The sequence below is a fragment of the Prionailurus viverrinus genome, chromosome B4 (genome assembly GCF_022837055.1).
Source record: "Prionailurus viverrinus isolate Anna chromosome B4, UM_Priviv_1.0, whole genome shotgun sequence".
Taxonomy (NCBI): Eukaryota; Metazoa; Chordata; class Mammalia; order Carnivora; family Felidae; genus Prionailurus; species Prionailurus viverrinus.
Genome location: NC_062567.1, coordinates 50,904,891 through 50,926,278, shown reverse-complemented (window position 1 = coordinate 50,926,278; position 21,388 = coordinate 50,904,891). Strand labels below are relative to the sequence as shown.

Below are 21,388 nucleotides of genomic sequence, written 5' to 3'. Positions count from 1 at the left end.
TAAAATCACTCAAAAAAGACAAGAAAAACTCCATATAATTTTTAAATGCAATGACAACATGCTTTAAAATGATGGACTATAAAACATGGTTGTATTTATAAGATATAATTTCATAACATGGCTAAAATTATAAAATGGATTATTTGTATAATTTAATTTTCTGCTTATAGATTTTTAAAATTATGCTTTTGGTTTTGATAAAAATCTTGATAACATTTGAGAATTGATGAATTATCTTTGAATAAGATACTTGTGACTACTCTTCCTAAAACAGTTTTGCCATTTGTAAGTCAGAGATAATAACATCAATCGCATAGGGACTTTTTGGAAAAAAAAAATTAATAAGGAAGTTCTCAAGTTTTTATTCTCAGTAGCCCTTCATAGTATTGAGGACCCCAAAGGTTTTTTGTTCAAGTGGGTTATATGTATTGGTATTGGTATATATAGACTCTAATTAGAAATTAATACTACAAATGTTTAATACATGAGAATACACAAGCACACATCATTAGCCACCAGACTGATGTTATCTTAGAAAGATAACATCACTTTTCTTGTAGCCTTAGAAAATATCACTTTACACTCATGAGAAAATGAGAATAAGAAAGACAAATACCATTCTGGTATTATTATAAAAATAGTTTAGAATCTGCTGAGACTTCAATAAGGTCTCAGGGACTCCTATTGACCCTCAGGCCACATTCAAAGAAACTCTGAACTTATTTATATTTTAAAAAGTTAGTTCTGTTACTAGCACTTCATAAATGTTGAATACATCTATTCTATTATTTACTATGATTAAACTATGATTTTCATGAAGGCAGCGATGTATCCTATAAATCTTCTTGATCTTTAAGGAGGCACTCAGTAAAATTACTGAAGGAAAATAATCCCACACAATTCTAGCTGCTTTCTTTTGAATAGATAGCACAGTTAGTATACATGCTTTTAGGAAACTGGCTTTAGGCTAACGCATATCTGACAACTTGGGAGCCCTTAGAACTACTGATGTGATATAGCATCAGTCTGGAGTCATTGTGTGACTTCAAATAAGTTATGGTTCCTCTGGGTCTCAACTAATAAATTAAGAGGATTTAAGAGGTTTGAGCTTCATGATCTCTAAGGCTCTTTTTTTAAAATATTTTTTAAGTGTTTATTTATTTTGAGAGACAGAGTGGTGGGGGTGGGCAGAGAGAGAGGGACACACAGAATCCAAACCAGGGTCCAGGCTACGAGCTGTCAGCACAGAGCCCGATGCAGGGCTCAAACCCACAAAGCATGGGATCACAACCTGGGCTGAAGTCGGACGCTTAACCGACTGAGCCTCCCAGGTGCCCCTCTAAGGTTCTTTTACCTCAAAAGTTCAATGTTCTAGAATGTATTATGATGAGTGAAATACATCAGCCACAGAAAGACAAATATCGTATGATTTCACTCATGTGAAGTTTAAGAAGCAAAACAGTTTAGCATAGGGGAAGGGAAGGGAAAATAAGATACAAACAGAAAGGGAGGCAAACCACAAGAGACTTTTAAATACAGAGAACAAACTGAGGGTTGCTGGAGGGGGTGTTGGGTAGGAGGATGGGCTAAATGGGTGAATAGGCATTAGGGGTTCCAACTTACTCTGACGAGCATTGGGTGCTACATGTAAGTGATAAATCACTAAATTCTACTCCTGAAACCATTATTATACTATATGTTAACTAGCTTGGAATAAAAAAAATTCAATGTTCTAAGTACTCTGTATTTACCGGAGTGGGTAATGCTGGGTGGATAGGAGTAATTACCAACAGTCAGGACTGGGAGGAACCAGAGAGATAATTCAAGACCAGGTTGACAAGTATCTAAGAATAGGATGGTGTTTAGGTAAGCAGTTGTGGGGAAATTTGACAAGTTCAAACTGACACCTCATGAGATCGAGACTTTAGAAGCTCAGAGCCAGCACTACGTAGCACAGTTATGCAAGCATAATCCAAAGATCTTTCCTTGTTGTCTGAATGTGAACCTTTCCAAGCTTAAATTCATGGCTATATTCTGGAGATTATAAGAAATCTACACCAGAATCCTGCCCCTAATTTGGGGTAGAGACTGGCGTACTGGGAATACTTCAGATAATACTACAAAGTAAAGGTTTTCCCAGGTCTAATATACAATCATATATAGGATATTTATTAATTCTACTGCTAATAAAGATAATATCATAAGAAACAGTATTAGCTTGCAGAAAAGGAGAATTCAATACAATGTAAGGAAGTAGACTTAAGTAGAAAGTCTACGACTTAAGTAGAAAGCCGATAGCCCTGCATGGAGGTAGGAGACCCAGTGTACCACATGGGAGAAACAAAAATAACTTCTTGATGCCAGTGCTGGGAATTTGGGTCCCCCTATAGCAAAAGTCGGGGACTGAGAATGTTTGAATATCTGAACAGATGGTTTCTATGAGGGAGTTTCTTCTTCTGGAAAACAGCAACAAAATATCACCTGCCTACGAGACTTGTATTCTACCATCTAAATCCTTTACACCTCCTCAAAATGAAGAGTTCCAATCCTTAAAAACTCATTCTAAATTTGTCTATCACTTTAAAATAAAATAGATAGTTGTTAAACATTACAGTTAACTGTAGATAAGAATTTTTCAGTCACTTTTGGAAAATGTTATTTATATTCCTCTTATAATGCATCCAAAATTGTAGTGGTTAAGACTAAAAGTTTTGGAGTCAAAACTCCCCAATTTAAGTCAGAATCTTAACATTGCTAGTCTTGTAATATGTGTATTTCTCTACACCCTGCTTTCCCTATCTATAAAATGAGGGTAAAAGTACCTGTCAGTCATTATAAACAAGCCCAAAAGATAACTATTATTATTACAACTTATGTAGTTTTTCTTTTAGGAAGGAATAAAAGGAGAACTTTTTGAGATTTTAGGAAGTGGAGGTTTTAAGAATTTGTAAATTGAAATTTCAATTAAAAAAAGTTTATCTGGGGCGCCTGGGTGGCGCAGTCGGTTAAGCGTCCGACTTCAGCGAGGTCACGATCTCGCGGTCCGTGAGTTTGAGCCCCGCGTCAGGCTCTGGGCTGATGGCTCAGAGCCTGGAGCCTGCTTCCGATTCTGTGTCTCCCTCTATCTCTGGCCCTCCCCCGTTCATGCTCTGTCTCTCTCTGTCCCAAAAATAAATAAATGTTGAAAAAAATTTTAAAAAAAAGTTTATCTAAGATTGTTATCTTCCCTGTTTTACTTATAGTCTTTTACATTGTATAATTTATACATTGTGCAGTTAATATATTGACATATACAAACCCATCATAGGTCAATGTTAGGCCAGCAACTGATTTGCTTTCACAAATTACTGCAAAGTTGAATTGTTGAAATATGAGGGCCAATGCACTGGTATAAAATGATAATTTGGCAATTCCAAGCAAGCTAAGTTTGAATTTTTTAATGATATATCCTCCTGTAAATATTCCAGTTGCAACAGTTGGTAAGGTTATGGTTCCTAGAAATAAGAGAAAAAAATTGTTGTTATATAAATATGGTTATTCCGAAATGTGTTATAATATGAAACACAGAGTACATCAACCAAATGTATCCCATCTTACGACTTAAGTAGAAAGCCAATAGCCCTGCATGGAGGTAGGAGACCCAGTGTAGCACATGGGAGAAACAAAAATAACTTCTTGATGCCAGTGCTGGGAATTTGGGTCCCCCTATAGCAAAAGTCGGGGACTGAGAATGTTTGAATATCTGAACAGATGGTTTCTATGAGGGAGTTTCTTCTGGAAAACAGCAACAAAATATCACCTGTCTATGAGACTTGCATTCTACCATCTAAATCCTTTACACCTCCTCAAAATGAAGAGTTCCAATCCTTAAAAACTCATTCTAAATTTGTCTATCACTTTAAAATTAAATACTAGAATTAATATCTCTTCTTTATTCATCCCAACACACATATACCCTAAAATGATAAATAGGCCTAAATATGGTATTAAAAATGACCCCTATTATAACTTTTCCATGTCATTGTCCTGCAAGAGTTATTAAAAGTAAAGATCCCTCTAACAACAACAACAACAAACAACAACAAACAACAACAACAACAACATAATTCAGGCTGGGAACCTTACTGGGAGTCAAACTCAACTTTTACCACTTAAACTTTTACCTTAAGTTCAATAAAAGTATTGAACATAATTATCATTTTCTTGTTTACTTAAGACCTACTCACATGCCACTTGAGACGTTCAGTTTAATTTATCAAATATTTACTGAGTTTCTACAATGTGCTGAGTACTGTACTAGGTAATGTACTGCTCTTAAAAATCTCATATTGGGGCACGTGGGTGGTTCAGTCAGTTGAGGTCTGACTCTTGATTTCAGCTCAGGTCATGACCCCAAGGTCGAGGGATTGAGCCCTGTGTTGGGCTCTGCACTGAGCATGAAGACTGCTTAGGATTCTCTTTCTCCCTCTCTCTCTGCTCCTCTCCCCAACTCATGCTCTCTCTCTCTCTTTCCAAAAATAAATAAATAAATAAAATAATAGTAATCTCATTTTATACTGGTGGTGAGGGAAGAATTATATAAGAAAACCTTTTCTTCAAAAGCAAGTCTCAATATGTCACTAGAAACAGATATTATAGCAAAATAACTCATAAAATATGATACTTGTTTGAGTTATGTAGACATCAGTGATGTGTTTGTTTTCTCTTTCCTATTTTTTGTAGGTAGCTGAGTTCTGATTTAAAGTCAACGAATTATGAAATTATGATTACATTACAAAAGGATTTGTCTCAGGATCTCAACACTAAACTATAAAATTCAATTATACAGATACTATATCTAAATAGTCCATTCACGTGCAACTTTTCTTCTAGGAATTCATCTTCTCAAAAATAGCATGATATGTGACTTCAAATGCAGAACAATGATGACACCATGAGACAGACAAATTCAACAAGATTTGCAAAAAAATAATTAGAAGTTATACTTACTAAAATATAAAATTGCCTTCACAACGAAATGTCACTTGAAACTCAATTACTAGGTAGTATATAGCTTATCAAACAAACATAAATAACGTGTCTTACCAAGAAAAACGTTAGCCTCAGATGCTGACTGACCATACTGTTGCTCTATGTATTTGAAGACATAAGTAATAGCACCAATATGGCTGCTGGACAGTAGCAATGATGAAAACAGTAATATAACATATAGGGGATTGGTAAGGATGCTTTTCAAGGACTGGAAAAAATCTATAAAATTATAAAGATAAGATATTACAATGCAGCTTAAGTATACATTAATATCTTAATTTTATAAATATAAAAGTTATATAAGATTGAAAATTACTTAAATATATAACATAGAAAATCAGAGTACCCTACAATTCTACTGTCAACAGTTTTTATATTTTCCTTCATTTTTCCATATGTTCATTAATATCTATTCAATTAGTTTATTTTACCCCAAAGTGAAATCATACATACATGCTGTTTTGCAACCTGCTCAGTTCACTTCATATTTGGTTATTCTTAGCACTCTACCATACAACTGCATGTATCATTAATTAATTTATTCATTCATTCAACAAATATTTGGTTTTCAACTGGGTCCCAGGCAATATGCTAGGTGCTCAAGAAACAAAAGTGAATAGACATGCAATGTCTCTTATTTGTTAGCACTTAGTATTAATTTTTATGTTAATAATACAATTATTAAGTAGAATTTTACTTTTAAGTAGAAAGTTCACAGAAATGAGAAGACCAAAGTTAAAAAATTATAAAGTTCTATTTAATGCAGGACTCAGATCTGTTTCTTGGTATGCAACTTTTCTGCTTTAAAATACTATATAGTATTATAAATCACCTTTCTTGTGGTACAAGGAGAAGAGAATAATGATGTTGTGTCTCAGGTGACATTATTACAATAATAGTAGAACAATCTGTGCCTACAAACAAGTGTGTGAAAAATTCATAACTTCTGTCCATGGCATGAATTTTGTAGTCTGGGTCTATAATTAGAGGGGTGACTAATTGTAACGGATGTTAAAAGTGGAAGGACTTTCTTAGAAATAATTGTAGTAAGTGTTAGAGTCTAGCAAGACAGGACCATGTATGGTTATCTAGAGATGGATGACGTGGACCTTGAAACATCTCGTTCTATACGTCTCTAAAAGTTTCCATCAAACAGAGTCAGAACTATGCTTTTTGCCCAGTGGCAACTAAGAAATAGTTTCGTCTACTTTCATTTGAAATTAACAATTCCAAATTGACTATAAATGTGAAATACTTACCAGTTATATTTTCACTAATATTTTGCCCATGGTTGGTCACATTAGCTATTTGACTCCTTGTCTCATTTGTTTTGGGGAAATGCGAAGATCCTAAATCTGTACTTTCTTTCTGTGGTTTATCCAGATTTTGGGGCAGGAAAAAGAATGGAATGGAGGATATAATGGATAATAGTCCAGCCACAAGGAAACCAAGCCACCAAGCACCAACCCAACGAGAGTCCTTAGGAGTAATTCTGATACTGCCTAGAATAAAGAATTATAAGTAGCCAGTCAAAAAAATCATTTTGAAATGCAATAAATTCTGAGCAATAATAATGACTGCTGCCCTTCATAGATACAGAAATTAAACTCTATTACATCAATTCTGAGACACTATTTTTTTAATTTTGTTCACATTTCATCACACAAATAGTCAGTAAAGAACTACTGAAAAAGTGGATTCAGTATTTGGAAGGATGATGTCCTGTACTTGAAAAGTATTATTATGTTACCTTGTTCTTATTATACTTACTGAGATCTACATATCCAATATCCACGTACATTTTAGCAAACAGAGATCCCTGTATAAAGCCAATGATTGGACCAATCATTGATATTGCATGCAAAGTACCTAAAAATATTATAAAACAATTTTATCAGATGCCAATAATAAAATTATACAAGTCTCCAAAGAATTTTTTAGTAAGTAAAAAATGAATTTAGGAACACTATTATTTCAAGGGTGGACCCAGGGAAAGTAATCATAAAATCTAATATTTTCTGTACATTACCTAAATAAAAAGAAGAATGTCCTGTTTCAGCAAAATCATCAATATAAGAAATCCCCAAGGGTACTATGGGGGTTTCCCCAATTCCACGGAGCATATTACCCAGTAGTACATATATCCATAGATATGATCCAGATTCCTTTTCACAACCTATGCAGACAAGAGTGTTTTATTTTAAATATTAATTTTAGCATTTATATAAGAAACTCAACTGCTTTAATCCCTTAATTATTCCATTTAAGATTTTTTTTTATTTTTTCGAATTATAAGACTGATTCATAGTTACTTTACAAAATTTGACAATATAGGAAAGCAAAAAGTACACAAGTAAAAACTAAGTTATCTATAATCCCACCACATGCAGAGAGCTACTTCTCATGTTTGCATGTATCTTCCACATTTTCAGTTCACATAAAAATATGCATAATATTTATGTACATTATATTTTTAAATGTCCAGATCATATTATAATCTCCTTTTACACTTAACACCATGTTATGTCAATTTCCCCATATTTTTAAGATTTCTTTTATATCAGGGTTTAATGACTGCATGGTGGTGTGCTGAGTAAGTTTTGCAACTTAATTAATTAATTAATCCCTTACTTTTTACTCACAAAATATTTTGAAGTTTTCATTCTGTTAAACAGGTATGCCGTAGCTAGAACTGTAAATAAATCCGGTCACATTCCAGATTATTTCTTTAAGATAACTCAGTAAAAGTAGAATTGCTGATTTAAGCATGTATGTTCTTTACTATATTGAAAATTAACTTTCAAAAATCTAGAAATTTATATACTCCCAGCAATACATAAATGTTTTTCCCTCTATATCATTTCTTTTTATTTTTAATAAAAACAGGTAGAAAAATATTTTTTTGAAATGTTTTCCTAATAAGTAGAAACACCCAATAGGCAAAAAAAATTATAACTATAATTTACAATTTGTGTCTTAATAGGTAAAAATAATCTTTAATTGGTGTAATAATTGTGTTTCTCCTAAGGAGTAAAGTTGCATTTTTACCATATTTATACCACTTTCCTAATTTAAATGTATATATTCTTTGCCAATTTCCTACTGAAATATTCTTTTCTTAAAATTTTTTAATGTTTTTTATTTTTGAGTGAGAGAAAGAGACAGAGACAGAGCATGAGAGGCAGAGGGGCAGAAAGAGAAGGAGACACAGAATCCGAAGCAGGCTCCAAGCTCTGAGCTGTCAGCACAGAGCCCGACATAGGGCTCGAACTCACAGACTGCAAGATCACGACCTGAGCCGAAGTCAGAGGCCCAACTGTCACCCACATGCCCCAAAATATTCTTCTTTTCTTATTACTTCTAAAAGCTTCTTATATATAACATATATTAACATGGTTTTGTCATATATACATAATAATGCAAATACTTTTCCTATTTTTAACCAATTTTGCTAATACATCTCATAATAATTTTCACAGATATAATTAAATTGACCAGTTATAGAATTAGTGACATTATCAATTCTTACCTTTTTCTACTATCTTAGGTGATGTACTATTGAGTAACAAATTTTCACTAATTGAACAGGTTGAAAAGCTTGTTGTTAAATTTTCTGATGGATTGACAAGACTTTCTTTAGAATACCTGTAACTGTAAGAATGTCACCAGATTTAAAGCTTTGCTTATCTACTGAATAGTTTCACTTTCACAGAAATACAGATAAATTTTCCCACTTTATTTGCACTGTTTTTTTTTTTTTTTTCTCTAAGTTATCAGAATCCCTTTTGTGAATTTCCCAGCTTGTATTTTAGGGGAAGAAATGGGTACAAATGAATGGGAATGCCCACTAAGAAATATTATTCAATACTCCCCAGGAAAGGAGGATTATCATTCTAGGAGTGCTTGTATTCTGTTCAAGAGGTACAATATCTTGGTTTCATGCTTTGTTAAAAAACGAAACAAAAAAATCCCCTGCTAACTATACCTATCCACCCATTTGAATTATCCTCAAGTGGTCCCAATCTAAACCTCCTGATAAACTTTCTGATAACATTTAATAAACTTTAGTGTTTTACAAGTCAATCTATAATGCATACCAGTTCATCTATATATTTTATCAATACCTGTCTGATCTTCTGTCACAGATATTCATACCCCCATCTGCCCCCCACACACTCAAATGTCTGACTACAAAACTTAGTTTTAAAAAATTCTAGTCTATTTCAATTGAGTGAGGAAGAACTTAATAAGAACAACAGAGATGGAGCTAGCATAGGGACAGTGTTGATCCAAAAATACTGAGGTGTCCTGTGAGCTCCAAGGGCAGCCTACTGCAGGCCGGGCTTTATGCTCAGCTCCAGGGAACTAGAAATAAAACACACAGCTTTTGTACCAAGGGCATTTTATTCTCTATTAGATAAACATATACAATAAAAGACATGATAATTTTAATATAATAGGTCCTGAGTTGTCATAAAGGAAAAGGGGATGATCAGCTTTCCTCTGAGGTGGGGAAGGTGGTAAACTAAAGAAGAATTCACAATGAAGAGGACATGCAAGATAAACCTTAAAAAAGGATAGGAGCTCAACAGTTAGACAAAGAAGGAAGATTATGCAAGGCTATAGAAACACCATGCACAAAGATATAACATTATCATGCATGGCACATAGGGAAACACCACAAGCCTTGAGTATGATTCTCCACTCTGGGGAGCAGTGTAAGATGAAGCTAGAAAGATAGTCAGGTTATATGTAAATGAGTTTGGATATTAATCCATAGGCAAGAGGCATTCAACATTTTCAACTATGACCAACAGTAAGAAACACATTTTGCATCACAACAACATATACATATGTGTGCGTGCACACACATACACACAAATATATATATATATATATATATATATATATATATATATACAATCAAAATAAAAGTTTCATAGAATAATATTTGCTCTCATACTGTATATTCTTCTATTTTATTCTATCCTATCCTCTCAAAAGTTGTTGGTTTCAATAATCTGAATTGGTCCCCTAGTGGGTCAGAATCTGAAGCTTGAAAAACACTGCTGTAGGAAATTGGGAATTTTAAGCAGGAATAAAATAATTAGATTTGCGTTTGAAAATGAATAGTATGGAATATGAGTTATAATGGAGTTGAGACTGAAGGCAAAAACTCTATGCCCGAGATGTGGGAAGCTTAAGTTAGGTTAGGAAAAATAGGGATGAAAGGAGACAATCTGACACATTGGAAGTAGAATAAGGAAGATTTGGTGGCCACTTGTCATCTGTGTCAAAATAGAGAATCTAGAATGGGCCCCTTGATTTGGTTTGAGTTCCACTGTGGTTAAATTAATCATTATTGAGAGAGTGAATGTGGAAAATCTGAACTGGTTTTGACACAAGGATGAATTTAGTTTTGAATATATGAATGGGAAATTCTTATCAGATGTTAGGCTGGAGATACCCATGAAGTGGTTGACTATATAGAGACTAAGTGTAAGAAAAAATTAATGTATATATGTGATTGATACGTATAATGCACACACTTCATACAAAAAATCCAGAATGAAAAATGAAGAAGACTGAAAAGGGAGGTTAGGGGATACTGACATTATGGTGTCAGCAACAGAAGTATGGGCATGATGAAGAAACCACATATATAGAAAATAAATCAAGAAACAGAAATATAATGAAAATAAGAAGCAGCAGTACCAGGAAGAAGAAAATTCTTATGACAGTCAAATAAAGGTGGGGAAAGGAATTAGTATGCCAAAAGACAGACTGTTTGTGTTGACAATGAATAAGTAATATCTTTAGCAGAAATTGTTCATTAACTCTCAATATCTATTCTTCTCTCTTTCCATTGTAATAGTAGGTGGGATTTTTAGCTAGGAGCATGGTGGCCTGGAATAAAGTGTACTTTTTCCAATGTCTTTATATCTGGATGTGAAATGTAACAAAGTTCTGCCCAATGTGAAGTTAGGAGAAGTGTTATAGTTCTGAAAATATTTCTTAAGCCCCAGCCAGCATGCACTGTTTCTTCTGGTTCTTCTTCCGTTCTTTTATCTTGTTGCTTGGAACAACATTGCCAGTTTGGAGCATGAGGTTAACGCCATGCAAGGCAGAGAAATATTGGGGCACCTGGGTGCCTCAGTTGGTTAAGTGTCTGACTCTTGATTTTGGCTCAGGTCAGATCTCATGGTTCATGAGATCAAGTCCTGCATCAGGCTCTATGCTGACAGCACGGAGTCTGCTTTGGATTCTCTCTTTCCCTCTCTCTCTGCCCCCACCCACTCGTGCTGTCTTTCTCCCTCTCTCAAAATAAATAAACATTTTTTTAAAAAGGCAGAGAAATATGATAAAAAAGAAGCATGAATCTATTATGCCTAGTCTGGCTACATTAATTTTTTTATGTGGAAAATAAGTTTCTATCTTATTTAAGCCATCACTATTTTAGGTTTGCTGTCATTAGTATTTGACTCTAATCATAATGATACAATGACCTTAAGAAGAATACTCTCAATGGATATGGTAGTGGGTTAGGTGATAAACTCTTATTGAGCATTAAAAAAAAACTTGTAAGCAAATACATGCAGTGTATGTCATATCAAAAGGCCATAAAAAGTTCATTTACTCCCTATGAAAATGTATACTTTCCTTAGTGCTATTCATATCTGAAAGTCAATGAAAGCCATGGCTGATAAAGCAGTAAGTTACTTACACAAAATACACTTCATTTCTACACATGCTTACTGGGTATTCCTCTTAAAAGATGACTGCTTGTTTAAAATGAAAAAAGATGAAATTCTACCATTAATTTATAGTTAAATGATAATTAAGGACAGAACTGTTTAACACTTACTAGCCCATAAAAAAATGTGGTAAAGCAGTCAAAATACTTCCAGTTCCCATAATGAAGCAACCAATTCCAATTATCTTTGGTCTGTGTAGTTTGGATCCAAAGTAACTCACAAATACAATCACAAACAAATTTCCTAGAAAGAGAATAAAATTATTTTGACATGATTAATCATAGCAAACATTGACAGTCCAATTGTGTGTCCAGTAGAATGGAAAGCCCCAGAATGAATACAAGTAAAGCATAAGACATAGTACCTTCCCCCAAAGGTCATGTAATTCAATTGAGAAGGTGAAACCTACTTACATTAAATCACTCACTGTAAAATTATATGTTATTAATAATAAGAAGAATGAGTTTTAGATAGGAAAGAAAGCACTTGAATGACCAGGTAATATTAGTGACACAAAATTTTACTGAAGAATTTAGACTGGTTTGAATTGTTTTTGGCTGGAAAAAAAATGCAGAAAATCTTCCTGACCTGAGAGAAAGGTGTTCATTCAGGGATTTATTGATTCACTCCTATCATTTTTTAAATTCCTATTAAGTACCTGCCATAGTGTTAAGAGCTAGAAATTTAAAAAAAAAAGGAATAAACAATAGTATTTGTCCTCCAGGAACATATATACCAGTGATAAAAATAAATAGATGAACAGAGGTGGTATTAGATCACAGAAAAGAAGAGCTTAAATTAAGTAGGGGTTACAAGAAAGTTTCCTGGAGGAGAGGCCATTTGAAGTTTAATGTCTAGTATAAATTATTTAGATTAAAAAAGGGGAAGAAGAGTATTCCAAGTAGAGGAAGTCATGACCAACCTAATCCATCTGGAGCTACATGTATAACAGCAAATAGACACAAATCAAGAATTACTAAAGCAGTTGATAGGGAAAAAAAATTCAATAAAAGTGCCAAAATGAACTGGTAGATAAAGTAACTTATGGAGAAACAGTTAAATAAGGAAACTAAAAAGAGGAGGAACTGAAAAAATCCAGTTAGTATCTCTAGAGGTACTATGGTATGGTGCATCCATAAAATAAGAACTGGAAGACTAAAAATAGAGAATAATAAGAATTTTTGTAAATCAAAAATAGTAAGGGATGTCTGGGTAACTACATTGGTTAAGTGTCCAACTTCAGCTCAGGTAATGATCTCACGGCTAGTGAGTCTGAGCCCCAAGTCGGGCTCTGTGCTGACAGCTCAGAGCCTAGAGCCTGCTTCAGATTCTCTCTCTCTCTCTGCCCCTCCCCCCTCAAAAAAATAAACATTAAAAAAATTTTTAAATAGTATAGAGAAATGTACATATTGGGAGCTAATAAGATAGAAGACAGTATCAGAGATTGATGGAAAATAAAGTCAATGAAAGTAGAATTTTAATGTTTATTTATTTTTGAAAGAGAGAGAGAGAGAAAGCGCGAGCAAGTGGGGGATGAACAGAGAGAGAGACAGAAACCAAAGCAGGCTCCAGGCTCTGAGCTCTCAACGCAGACCCTGACATGGGGGCTCCAACCTATGAACCGCAATATCATGACCTATGCTAAAGTCGGTCGCTTAACTGAATGAGCCACCCAGGTGTTCCAAACAAAGATAATTTTAGACAGAAAAAGTTAAAGGAACCAAACTGTGAGGAAATTTAATATTTGTCTTATATATGTTCCAGAAGAAAATAAATAATAGAGAGAAAGATACACATCTAAAAATAGAAAATAAATTCCCTGAGTTAAAGGGAAACCTTCAGTTAAAGTTAACCCCTCAGATACATTTCTCCAGAAGTAATATATATATAGAAAAAAAAAGCCCTGATATATGTTAGTAAAATTTCTGAAATTCAGAGATAAAGAGGAGGTACTCATCAGTGCATGACAATGATATTTATAATGATGTCTTATATGTAATATTGGGTGTTAAAAGGCAGTAGGTAAATATTTTAAATGTACCAAGGAAAATATTTTGAAATTTTAATTCCATACACAAATTATTACTTGAATACAGTGGTAAATATATTTTCCAACAAGCAAGAGCTTGGGAAATATGTTATGTGTTCAATTATTTCTGGGAAAATATAACAACTTAAAGATCTACTCCAGAAAAACTAAAGATGAGATTTGAAGTGATAAGATTCAAGTAACAGTGGTAAGCAAAGAAACCAGGAAAACCTAAAACCATGCCCACATAATTGCTGTCAAATAGCTACGAAGTTTAACAAAAATATTAAGAATCCATTCCTCAATAAAAAGAGACACACAGAAAATTACAATTTAAAGTTAATAATAATCCAAAACTAAAATTCTAGATGGTTTCATTAAATCTCAGAGGTGAAGAGTGAAGGATGCAAGGTGTCGATAACCTCTTAATCATGAAAAAGTGGAATTCATAATAAAAATATAGATGGGTCTTTCTTTATACAATTATTTTTTAAAATATTCAATAGCTAAATACACTTTAACTTAAAAGATACACAGCAAACTTACAGAAAATATTTGTAATTAATACAGCATACATAATTTTTGAGTCCCCTCAAATCATTAAGTCTAAAAAGGGACCAAAACGGTGGCCACCACGAAGAAGGGGGATGCAGAAGATGTCAATGTTACTTTTGAAGACCAATAAAAAGATCAGCAAACATGCACAGAATGCAAGTAGAACCACAGAGCTGAAGGAAGAAATAAGATGTGAAAAAGATACAACTGTAAAATTTACAAGTTGTTGTGAGGACATGACGCTTACAAGGTGATGACCACTTAATCATATCTTATCAAATCGGTGATATTTCACCAGTCATCCTCAAGAAGAAACACAGGACATGTTAGGAGAAGCAAAGAAAAATTTGCAAAAGTAAACTAATGCCTTAAAATCCAGAATGGAATTAATTCAGTGGGTGTTAGCAGATTCAATTACATGCAAAATTCGAGAGCAACATAAACCTTGAAGCTGATGAAAGTTAAACATTTTATAATACTTTTTAATATTTGTTCAATAAGCTTGGATATTATTTAAAATGAAAAAAGTTCTGAAGGGGGGGAAGGCAAAGGTAATAAGCTATGAATTCATAAAGTAAGAGAAAATATTGTCCAGTAATAATATAAAACCTCACTGTTATTAGAGATATCTGAATTAAAGAAAACAAAGCAATACATTCAATGTTCTATAAAAAAAACCTTTCACCCCAAATCTTATACCCAGTCAAACAGTAGAACAGAGGTTGCTCCAAAGCTGTTCCTCCTTCCTTAAATCATCAGAATCATAATCCTCTCTCCAAACTTTAAAAAAAAATTTTTTTTCACTAGGGCACCTTGAGAGAGGAGAGGTACAGCCCTAAAAAGTATTAGCTGCAAGCAATGAGTTTGTATAAATCAGCATTTCTCAACCTCTACATTATTGACATTCTAAGTTAGATTAATTCTTTTTTGTGGGGATTGTCCTGTGCATTGTAGGATTTTTAGTGGCACTCTTACCCTCTACTACTAGGTGTCTATAACAATCTCCCTCCCCCCAGTTATGACAACCAAAAGTGACATCAGATATCATCAAATTGCCCCTGGGGTGGGGGATAGAATTTACTCCTAAGAATCAATGGTGTAGAGCTTTTATGAACAGTTTTACCTCAACAAATCTGGTTACTAAGTAATAATAAAAATAGAAATAAAAATTACCCATTTCAAAGCCTCCATCAATTAAGCCAGAAACAGAAGATGATATGTCAAATCTCTTTTCTATCTGAGTGATGGAACTTTTCATAACAACTCCACCGAGTGCCTTACACATAAAGCTGAGTGACAGGGCTACTAAGAACATCTATGAAAAAGCAGAAAGATAAGTTAAAATGATTAATAAAAAGACTATAATGCTTATATATGCATAGAATTAAAAATGGCTTATCTTATTTACTTAAAAACATTATTTTTATCATAAAAAGCATACCCACCTTTCCTCTATACCAATTGGTACTTTAACATTACCTAGTCCTTTAACATTACCATCGCTACATTGATAAAGCATCATTTTCTTTTTTTTTTTTTTAATTTTTTTTTCAACGTTTATTTATTTTTGGGACAGAGAGAGACAGAGCATGAACGGGGGAGGGGCAGAGAGAGAGGGAGACACAGAATCCGAAACAGGCTCCAGGCTCTGAGCCATCAGCCCAGAGCCCGACGCTAGGGCTCGAACTCACGGACCGCGAGATCGTGACCTGGCTGAAGTCGGACGCTTAACCGACTGCGCCACCCAGGCGCCCCTAAAGCATCATTTTCTAATTTGGTTACAACATCAGGTAATTAGAGCAGGACAGTCAAGGCTGTTATTTTTTATTTAATATTATTAAAGATTTCTAGATGATGTCTGAGATGGCCATGGTGATAAGCTATTCTTTATTCCTTCATGAACAGTATAGACTAACTGAGAGGGAAGTGGCTAGACATTCTCAAAGGTGGCATTTCCAGGAATTCAGCTAGAAATGGAACTTTTTTTAAATTTATAAATCATCACTATTATTGGAGAACGAATTAAAATGAAAACAACAAAGTATTCAATGTTCTAAAAAAATACTTTAACTCTAGTGGTTATAGGTGTTTTATTTTCAAATTAATTTTAACAAAATTTGTTGATTTACCCATAAGCAAATTCCTTTTAAATCTAGCATTAAAATATTATTTTGTTATTGACTGGATGTTTGTGTCACCACCAAATTCATATGCTAAAATCCTAAACCCTAATGTGATAATATTTGGAGATGGGTTCTTTGGGAATTAAGTCATAAAGATAGAGCCCTCATGATAGGATTAGTGTCCTTATATGAGCTTACTTTCTCTTTCTGCTCTGTGAGGACACAAGAAGGTACTATCTGAAAATGAGGAAGAGTGTTCCCACCAGAACCCAACAATGCTGGTATCCAGATCTTAAGACTTTCAGCCCCCAGAACTATGAGAAATATTTTCTGTTGTTTAAGCCACCTTGTCTGTGGTATATTCTTTATAGTAACCCAAGCTGATTCAGACAGGTCTTTCTCATTGCCTTCTACACCACTGCGGGTAGCCACCATCATGTTCAGCCTATTAGATCTTTCTGCTTCTGCTCTCATCCTCCCTCTCAACACAGTAACTACAAAAATTCTTTCAAAATAAAAATTGGATCATGCCATTGCTCCCTGTTTTCCCATCTCACTCTTAGTAATATCTAGTTTTTCCGATGGCCTACAAGACCCTAAATGATCTGTCCTCCCCACCCCAACTATCTGTTCCCCACAAGTATTCCCTCTTACTCTTCTGATCTCATCTTCTGTTACTCTACTTCTTACTCATTCCTCTCCATCCACACTAGTCTTCTTCTTGTACCTTGAGCATTCCAGGCTTATTATTTTGCCTCAGGTTATTTGTTCTTGCTTTTATTCCTACAAGGAAAACTCTTCCCCATAGTTATGTCCCTATCACTCACTCCCTCAGATCCTTGAGGGTTTTTGCTCAATGAAACTGTGTTGATCTTTTGTCTAACTATAACCTAGTATGTGTCTTGCATGAGGTCATGCTTAGAAAAAGAGATAAAAGGCCCAATACAGCCGTTCCATGGCTGGAAAGATGTGTGTACTTTCATTCTGCATATGGAATTTTGATGAAGTTGAAAAGACTTGAGAAAAGTTGTAAATGTTACCACTTATTAGAAATAATTAAGCATTCTTATATAAGATATAGGAAGTCATCCAAGAGTGAAACACAAAAGGTGGAATTATATCAAAATCAATTTTACTAAATTGGTGAAGGGAACAACAAGACTCACAGGACAAAGATATTAAATTTGTCCAGCAGGATTAGAAAAAAATTGTATGAATATTTTCTTCAAGGAACGCCAATTAGGAATTCTTGTAGAATTATTTACTGTCTTTACATTATAAAAGAGAAATTAAAATTTTCAGGTTCTAATCATTTCTCAAAAATAATCATGTTACTGACATCAGAAATTAAGAAATGTAGATGGGAATGATGTCAGCAAGATGACAGAATAGGAGCCCCCAACCCACCTTCCCCCATGGATACATAGATTTAACAACAACAACTGAACAAATACCTCTATGAGAAATCCAGAAACCACTTAAAACATTTTTGCATCCTAGAGAGTGTGAAGCCAACCATGCAAGCCCAGTAGGAAAATCTGACACTGTCAACTTTCTTGCCATTTGGGACAAAACCCCCAAATCCTATATTCTCTATGGGGACTTAAATCAGTAGAACTTATATCCAATGTGCTGACTTGTAAGGGGGCTGCATGAGGGACCAGTTTGTATCCAAGTACTGACAAGAGTAGATGGCCAGATTTGAGGCTCTGGGAACAAAGACAATAAACCATGCACCAGAATCATGTAGTACCATGGATAGACACTAGGTGGAGAACCAGTACTGTAGTTTACTAACACAGGGAGGCTGCAGTATCTCAGACACCAGGAAGAACTTCTAAGTAGGCACCAGCAAACTTCTTCAAATAGCCCAGGGAGGAAACACACCCAGAAAAAAGTTGAGAGGTCTAGAGAATCTCTAGTCTGGCTAAGTAGTGAAACTTATCCCTGTACAAAACCACAGAGAATTGGCTGATTCTTCAAATGCCAAAATTCCAACAAGAAATAATAAGACATATAAAGAAACAGGGGACCACAACACATTTAAAAGAAGAAATTAAATCTCCAGAAATTGTCCCTAAAGAAATGGAGATATATGAATTGCCAGAAAATGAATTCAAATTTACCATCAAAGGGATATTCAATGGATTAAAATACAGAATAAATAAATATACCTCTAAATGAAATCAGAAAAACAATGCGTAAGCAAAGTGAAATTATTAATGAAGAAATAGAAACTAGGAAGAAGAACCTAAGAGAAGTTCTGGAACTGAAGAAGATATTGCCTGAATGGAAACTTCACTAGAGAGATTCAAAATTAAACAGAAAAGAATCAACAAATTCAAAGACTGACCCAAGGGGAAAAAATTAATAAAAATGAAGAATATAAAAGACCTATGGTACACCATCTTGAAGCAGAACAGTATATGCATTATGAGAACGCCAGAAGAAGAAAGAGAAAGAGGCAGAAAAATTATTTGACGACAATGGACCCAAATTTTCCTAATCTGAGTGAAGAAATTTTAGGAATTTAAAGAAGCTCATCTAGGATAAAATATAATGAGACCTACACCAAGACACATCACAATCAAATTGTCAAAAGTCACAGACAAAAAGAAAATCTTGAAAGCAATAGGAGAAAAGTAACTCATCACACACAAGGCAATTTCCATTAGATTATTGTCAGATTTTTCAGCAAAACAACATTTCAGGCTAGAAAGGAATATAATATAATATTCAAAATATTGAAAATAAAAGACTGCCAACCAAGAATACTATATCTGGCGAAATTGTCCTTTAAGAGCAAGGAGAAATCAAGACTTACCCAGATAATTCAAAGCTGAGGGAATTCATCACACTGGATCTGCCCTACAAGAAACACTGAAGGTTCTACAAGTTGAAGTGAATGGGTGATGAATAGCAACACAAAACGATATCAAATGAAAAATTCCCTAGTAAAGGAAATATAAATTCCTGTATTATTGTAATGTAGGTGAGTAAATCACTCATAAATCTAATTTAGATTTTTAAAAGCATAAAGAGTCAATGTAAATTTATGTTAATGGACATGCAATATAAAAAGGGTAATTGTGTCATTAACAACAAAGTGGGATGGAGGCAAATACATAAAAGTATAATTTTCATATACAGTTGAAGTTCAGTTGTTCTCAGTTTAAAATAGAGAACTGGGTGACTCAGTCGGTTAAGCGACCAACTTCAGCTCAGGTCATGATCTTGCCATCTGCAAGTTTGAGCCCTGCATCAGGCTCTGCGCTGATAGCTCAGAGCCTGGAGCCTGCTTTGGATTCTGTCTCCCTCTCTCCCTGCCCCTCCCCCATTCATGCTCTGTCTCTGTCTCTCGAAAATGAATAAACATTAAAAAAAATTTAAAAATGGGGTGCCTGGGTGGCTCAGTTGGTTAAGTGTCTGACTTTGGCTCAGGTCACGATCTCATGGCTCGAGCCCACATTGGGCTCTGTCCTGAATGATTGCTCAGAGCCTGGAGCCTGCTTCAGATTCTGTGTCTTCTTCCCTCTCTGTCCTTCCTCTGCTCATGCTCTGCCTCACTGTCTCTCAAAAATAAGTAAATGTAAAAAAGAATTTAAAAAAATAAAATAGATGGTTATAACTTTAACTTGTTTTATGTAGTTGCAATGGTACCCACAAAGAACATGTCTATAGAATATACATAAAGGGAAATGAGAAGAGAATCAAAACATGTCATTACAAAGAAAGAAAGAAAGAAAGAAAGAGAAAGAAAGAAAATCAGCAAGAGAGGAAATGAGAACAAAAAATTTAAGAAAGGAAGAAAAACAATTGACAAAATGGCAATAGTTCTTTTCTATCCACAATTACTTTAAATGTAACTTGATTAAGTGCATCAATTAAAAGACATAGATTGTCTGAATTTCTTTAAAAAATAAGATTCAACCATATACTGTCTATAAGAGATTCACTTTCAATCCAGGATACCAAAAGGCTAAAAATGAAAGGGTATGTAATAACCTGGATGTTTCTGTCCCTTGAAAATTCATATTGAAAATCTAATCTCCAAAGTGATGGTATAAAGAAGTGTGGCCTTTGGGAGGTTATTATGTCATAAGGACAGAGCCCCCATGAATAGGATTACTGTCCTTAAAAAAGAGACCCCAGGGGGACTCTCATGCCCTTTTTCCATGATATGAAGACACAATGAGAAAACAGCCATCTGTGAATCAGTAAAAAGCCATCTCCAGTAACCTAATCTGCTAATACCTCCGTCTCGGATTTCCCAACCTCCAAAACTAGGAGAAATAAGTTATTATTATTTAAGCCACCCAGTCTATGATTTTTTGGTTATAGTTACCCCCACAGGTGAGAAACAATATTTTATGCAAACAAAACCTAAAGAAAACAGGGATGACCATACTTTTAGCAGACAAAATAGTCTTTAAGCCAAAAAGTATTGCAAGAGACAAAGAAGGACAATATAATGAGAAAAGGGTCAATCATCAGGAAGATATAACAATTATAAATATGTGTCTAACAGGGCACTCAAATACATAAACACTGACAGAACTAATAGTAGAAACAGAAACATATTAAGAATAAGAGATTCAATACCCCACTTTCAATAGTACAACCAGACAAAAACCAACAGGGAAACAGAAGACGTGAACAACACCATAAGCCAATTAGACTCAATTGCACCCAGACATTTATAGAACACTCCATCTGTCAGAATATACATTCTCCTCAAGTGTACATGAAACATTTTTCAAGACAGACCATATGTTAGGTAATGAAGCAGTCTTAACAAATTTAATAAAATTGAAATCATACAATGTATTCTCACTGACTGCATGGAGTGACATTAAAAAATAATAGCAGAAGGAAACCAGGAAAATCCATAAATA

General features: G+C 34.3%; 1 protein-coding gene and 1 pseudogene across 3 annotated transcripts in view; one reads left to right on the top strand and one right to left on the bottom strand.

Moving 5' to 3' along the window:
• LOC125171301 (solute carrier organic anion transporter family member 1B3-like) overlaps positions 1–21,388 on the bottom strand; it is a 76,626-nt gene that overhangs the window by 21,823 nt on the left and 33,415 nt on the right. For all 3 annotated transcript variants that reach the window (XR_007154250.1, XM_047868619.1, XM_047868618.1), the window contains exons 4-11: positions 15,544–15,685; positions 11,897–12,029; positions 8,561–8,682; positions 7,061–7,207; positions 6,802–6,900; positions 6,291–6,533; positions 5,086–5,250; positions 3,299–3,494 (exon numbers count right to left, since the gene is read on the bottom strand). Coding sequence is in view for 2 of the 3 variants with exons in the window: in XM_047868619.1 (XP_047724575.1) it covers positions 3,299–3,494; positions 5,086–5,250; positions 6,291–6,533; positions 6,802–6,900; positions 7,061–7,207; positions 8,561–8,682; positions 11,897–12,029; positions 15,544–15,685 (1,247 nt within the window). In the remaining variant the exon portion in view is untranslated. The remainder of the gene's footprint in view (positions 1–3,298; positions 3,495–5,085; positions 5,251–6,290; positions 6,534–6,801; positions 6,901–7,060; positions 7,208–8,560; positions 8,683–11,896; positions 12,030–15,543; positions 15,686–21,388) is intronic.
• Positions 12,120–14,835, top strand: LOC125169780 (prefoldin subunit 4-like; annotated as a pseudogene).